This window comes from Monopterus albus, unplaced genomic scaffold (assembly GCF_001952655.1).
Source record: "Monopterus albus unplaced genomic scaffold, M_albus_1.0 scaffold47.1, whole genome shotgun sequence".
Taxonomy (NCBI): domain Eukaryota; kingdom Metazoa; phylum Chordata; class Actinopteri; order Synbranchiformes; family Synbranchidae; genus Monopterus; species Monopterus albus.
Window position 1 is genome coordinate 791074 of NW_018127927.1, and position 5439 is coordinate 796512.

Consider the following 5439-nt stretch of genomic DNA (forward strand, 5'->3'; position numbering starts at 1 on the left):
TCTTGCCCATAGTGAGAAGTTGGACTCTGATAGATTGAGTGTGTGGACAGGTGTCTTTTATACAGGTAACGAGTTCAAACAGGTGCAATTAATACAGGCAATGAGTGGAGGATAGGAGGGCTTCTTAAAGACAAGCTAACAGGTCTGTGAGAGCCAGAATTCTTGCTGGTTGGTAGGTGATCAAATACTTATTTCATGATATAAAATGGAAATAAATTATTTAAAAATCTTAACAATGTGATTTACTGGAATTTTTTTGTAGATTCTGTCTCTCACAGTTGAGGTGTACCTACGATGAACATTACAGAACTGTCTATTCTCTGTAAGTGGGATAACTTGAAAAGTCAGCAGTGTATCAAATACTTACTTGCCCCACTGTATATGTCAAGTTGAACTCACCTTGACTCGGTTTTGTGTTCAGTCAGAAGGTGGAAGATACAGTACCATCTTAGATGAAGGAAAGACAAAGTGAACTGCTATCTTCCAGCTTTTGTTTGACTAAACATGCCTGATCCAGGTAATCAGCTGTGGGTAGGGCAGGGATAGTTGGAAAATAAGCAGGGCAGCGGCCCCCAGGGGCCGGGTATTGGCCGGCCCTGCTCTAGAGTAAGTCACATTAGCTTATAGCTGTTTGTTTGTTTGTTTAGTTCAAGGAAGAAACGACACTGAAGTTTATGATTTGTGCCTACTGCTGTTTGTCTCACTCAGTCTCCCCTCTCCTCATGCAGGCTCCATGTTTTCTCAAGCCATGAAGAAATGGGTCCAGGGCAACTCAGATGAGGTAAGGAGGCAAGATGTTAAGTGATCATAAATGACTCAGTGGTCTGAGGCATACAGCAGGACACTCAGTGGCATGTATTCAGATTCACGTTCTGACATCACCTCATGACGTGATGTAGAAGATTAAAAGTCTCTGGGGAATTAAGGTTTCTGATTGTGCCGTGACTCTTGCTAACCAGGCCCAGGAAGAGATGGCATGGAAGATCGCCAAGATGATTGTTAATGACGTCGTCTACCAGTCAAATACCAACAGCCCCATCAAGGCCACCAAGGTACAGACCCTGCCTCAATGGTCCCACTCCTGTGCACTGATGTGTAGGATGACTACAGTTCTTGTCTGTTTTCTTTTGTTTATCTGCAGCTATGACTCCAACAGTCCGACACTCCCTGCAGTTTCCAGCCAAGCCAGTGACAAACTGTATACAAGGTTCACCCTGCAACAAACTGCTTTACTCTGAGAACTAGGAAAGCATTTGATCACTTCCTCAACCACCTTGTGTGTGGCTATGAACTTGGGTGAGCCAGGCATGGCCTAATGGAAAACATCATTGCTCCAATCTTCCAACTTCATAACACTATAAAAGGTACATGTGTAGTCACCAAAAGTGAAGCAACGTGAGGTGCTTGCATTAGACTGGAGGAAGGAAGCCTTGATCATGATGCTCAGAGAACATTGGCACAGAGAAGCAGCCTCAGACTGCTGGTGCGTTGCAGTTTGGAAAACATTTTATCTTGAACCTATAGAGGACATGACAAAGACTGAATGACCCTCACTCCCTCATGACATGCCTCCCACACCTTTTATAACCATTCCTTGTTTTTAGATGAAGAAGTCAGCTACTTAAGCAGATGAAACTTTGGTTTGGAGTGTTTTGCAGTTTTAACATAGGCTTCCCTCAGCCTCCCTGGAGTAGTTGTGTCTACTGTGCACTCGTGTAAGCTGTCCTACCTTGGCTGTTTACATACTGTAGAACATTTGGGAAGGTGACAGTGTAACAGAACCGGACCTAATTCAGTTCTCGGACTGGCTGACCTCCTGTGTAGACCTGTCACCTTCATGGAGTGCAGAAGAAATGCTCTCTAATGAACTAAGTGCTCTGGTTGTGTTGAAAACTCCATGTCATAAATATAGATAGATTGGTTTCTGGTTTATCCCATATATTAAAGGTAGTCTTTTTTTTATGGTGGTCACTTTTTTTTTTTAATTACACATCACTGAAACAAATGTCAGTGATAACTGGACTGTTCAACTGGAAAGTGTGCTCAGTGAATTAAACATTTTAAATCTTTTTTTTTTTTGAGCCTTACCAAATTGTAAAAAAGAACCAGAAAAGACTCTTGGTACTATGTACCAGTAATGTTTTCTGATATCTATGTGTACTTGTTCTATAATATATTTAATTTCTGTTTGATTTAAATACACATATTATGAAATGTTTTTGTCAGTTTTCATTTTCCTTCAGATATATTTCAGCTGAAGTGTTGGTATGTTATTGTGATTTCAACCCACTGCTGGCTGCAATTATTCTGATACAGAAAGTGTGTTGTGTTTACAGGCAGGATTTCTTTATTAGTATTTCAAAAGAGTATATATACTGTAGGTAGTTAAAATATGGGGAAAGTGATGTCCAGGGCCAGCAGCTTTAGCATTTGGCCAGAAGGTGGCGATGTTGACTGTATTTCTATGTTGGAGTAACAGGAAAAAAATTGCACACTATATTTTTCTTCCAGTGGCCAGATGCATTTTCTCAGTCCATAGGATTTGATCACACTACCAGTTGAGAAGACCGAAAGAATAGGTCTCATCTGGTCAGAGGTGTACACAGTGTTCAGTGGAACTAGTTGCCTTTGCTCTTTCCAAGGCCTCTTTTAACCTGGAAAATAGCACTAGTGTCTGTTACTGATAAAAGAGAAGACTTCCCCAACACACCTCAAATGGATAAACCAATGACTGGCAGAAATTTGTGTATGATTAGATGTGCTACTTTGGGGTTCAAGGACCACCAAGGTTTGAATGCTTGGATGTCCTTTTCAAGACTTCTACATCTTAGAATTGATGTTCACACAGAAATAGGACTGTAGATGTTGTTACCCTATCATTATCTCTGAACACTACTTTTACAAATGAGTCTCAGCAGCTAGTACCAAAACAGCAGCCCAGCTCCGTGAGCTTCATTGGTCTTGGTTTGGAAGTACAGTATAGTGAAATCATTTTTAGAATATGTTTAGAATTAGCTCTTACTACAGGCTGCATGGAAAGCCACATACAGTACACAAAACATAGGTGTCGGTGGAAGATGCACCAGGGAAGTTGCAGCTGATGGTCAGTGCCTTAACCCTTGTGCTCAAGCAATGCCCTGCAAATTACATGGGTTTTTTTTTTTTTAAATTAATGTGGGTTTTCCTGGTTTAGCTACACTGATGATACTGTATGTGTTTCCAACCTCACAACAGGAGATGGCTACACTGAGTTGTACTGTACTAGCAAACTGTTAAGAGAAATGTACTGTGTTTCTCACCAAATTAGCAGAACTTTATTAGCAGTTCACAGCAGTACACTTTGCGGCGTAGAAAAGTGGAAAACCATTTGCACCATGCCAGCATGTACCATTAGAGTGCAACAGTGACAGTCTGGGGTGTAGTCATGCTGAGCCATGCTGTGAACAGCCACAAACAGATGAACTGTGCTGGCACAGTGTAAATCAGCTAATCACCTTTATTGTCCAAGTATGTTACACACAAGGAATTTGTTTCTGGTACAGAACCGAGGCAGTCTTCTGCAGCACCAACTCAACCGATGGCTCTAATCATCGGGGGCAACTTGGGCGTTCAGTGTCTTGCCCAAGGACACTTCGACACATGGACTGCAGTGTGACCGGTTTTCCACTTTACTGCACAGCAAAGTAAAGTTGTTTACCTAAACTGCTAATAAAGCTCTAGTAACTGGAGAAAACGCTGCTTTTCCTATAACTTTTGCACAAAGGAGCATCCCACCAGTTTCCTAGTGGAAAGTTTAAAAGTAAACCTGCGCAAACTTCATTAGCAGTAACTTAACACATGACACAGCTTTGATATAGAACTGAAATTGAACAGTGACCTGGAAGCTGATATCTTAAAGGACAAACAGAAACACAGGAGTGAAACTAACTTCCGGGCCACATAAAGTCAGGTAGACGCAAAAGTAGCGAGATCTTAGCACACTGAGATTTTTACAAATGGAGAGTTGTATGTTTTCTCCAATATGGACACATGTTTAGAACCCAGCGAAACAGTGAATGGGGGGAGACTATCTTGGGGTGGCTGTGCTCAGCTACCAAGGAGGAGCACAGCAGCACAACTTTGTGCAACCATCTCTTGTGACTTTATAAACACATATCAGTGTAGCTGAAGCGGACAAACCCAGGTAAATAAGAAAGCCTAATATACACATTTTCAGGGCATTGATGTAAATTATGGTGTTAAAGCGCTGACCACCAACTGCCACTTTGCCTTTGGTTGGGCCCATGTAGTGGTGTCTGAAATTATTGGACATGCATTTTAGAATAAGTTTGGTTTGGTATACCATCCCTTAGTTATAGGCCTAGGTTGAAGGGCATTCCATGACGCTGAGCTCCTCTCCTCCCCTCTCAATTTTATTTTTATATGCCATCATTACATGTCATTAACTGTTTGTCTCCTCTCTCCCATAGTGTGTCCTCTGTACCCCTGTACCTTTCTGCTGGTTGCCCTGGCGGAGGTTTCTTCCATTACAGAGAGTTTTTCCTCCCCCTGTCACCAAGTGCTGCTGAAGGGGGGATTTGTTGGGTTTTTCCTTTATAATAATAGTAAGGTCTAGACCTTACTTTGTAAAGTGTCCTGAGTTTTGTTGTGATTTGGCGCTACACAAATAAAACTGAATTGAATTTTTTTGGCATTCACTAAGACCACTGATGCATATGTGGCCCCCAGATTTCCTGTCATCTCTGTCTGTAATAAGTACTTCTTAAAATGTATTTAAAATTATTTGACTGCACTATACTCCAAGTCCAAAGAAGTACTTGCAGTGTTGGATTACTGTCCATACTAGTTGCAAAGAGATTCCTTTTTAAAGCAATTTCATTATAAATGATAGTAAACAACATCTACAGTCCTATTTCTGTGTGACATTGATATTAGATGTGGGCATCTTTAAGAGTTGGTGCAGAATTCCCTCTTTTTGTTTCCATCTGCCCACCACACCTCTCACTCTGTGGAAGTACAACGAAGGAATTTTGTTCTTAAAACAGACTTGAATGACACCTACTTGACCTCTTTAACTCAAACTGCAGAAGCCAGATATTGGTTTGTGGATTTTAGAAGTCCCTTTTACACAGAACAGAGACTGCAGCACTTCTCCTCCATCACCTACAGACGTGGACACAATTGTTGGTACCCTTCCATTAAACAGAAACTCACAATGGTCACTGAAATAACGTGAAACTGACAAAAGTAATAATAAATAAAAATTTACTGAAAATTAACTAATGAAAATCAGTCAATGCTTTTGAATTGTGGTTCAACAGAAGAATTTTAAAAAACAAACTAATGAAACTGGCCTGGACAAAAATGATGGTACCCCTAGAAAGGATTGAAAATAATTTGACCATAGACATGTTAAACTAAAGTGTGTCCTCTAATTAG

The 5439-nt window shown here is 40.9% G+C and overlaps 1 protein-coding gene across 1 annotated transcript in view; it reads left to right on the top strand.

Moving 5' to 3' along the window:
• The window catches only part of akap10 (A kinase (PRKA) anchor protein 10), a 14901-nt gene extending 12742 nt beyond the window's left edge, over window positions 1–2159 (top strand). The window contains exons 13-15 of the mRNA XM_020600615.1: window positions 729–781; window positions 960–1052; window positions 1142–2159. Coding sequence (XP_020456271.1) covers window positions 729–781; window positions 960–1052; window positions 1142–1147 — 152 coding nt within the window. The 3' untranslated portion in view covers window positions 1148–2159. The remainder of the gene's footprint in view (window positions 1–728; window positions 782–959; window positions 1053–1141) is intronic.
• The last annotated feature ends 3280 nt before the right edge of the window (window positions 2160–5439 follow it).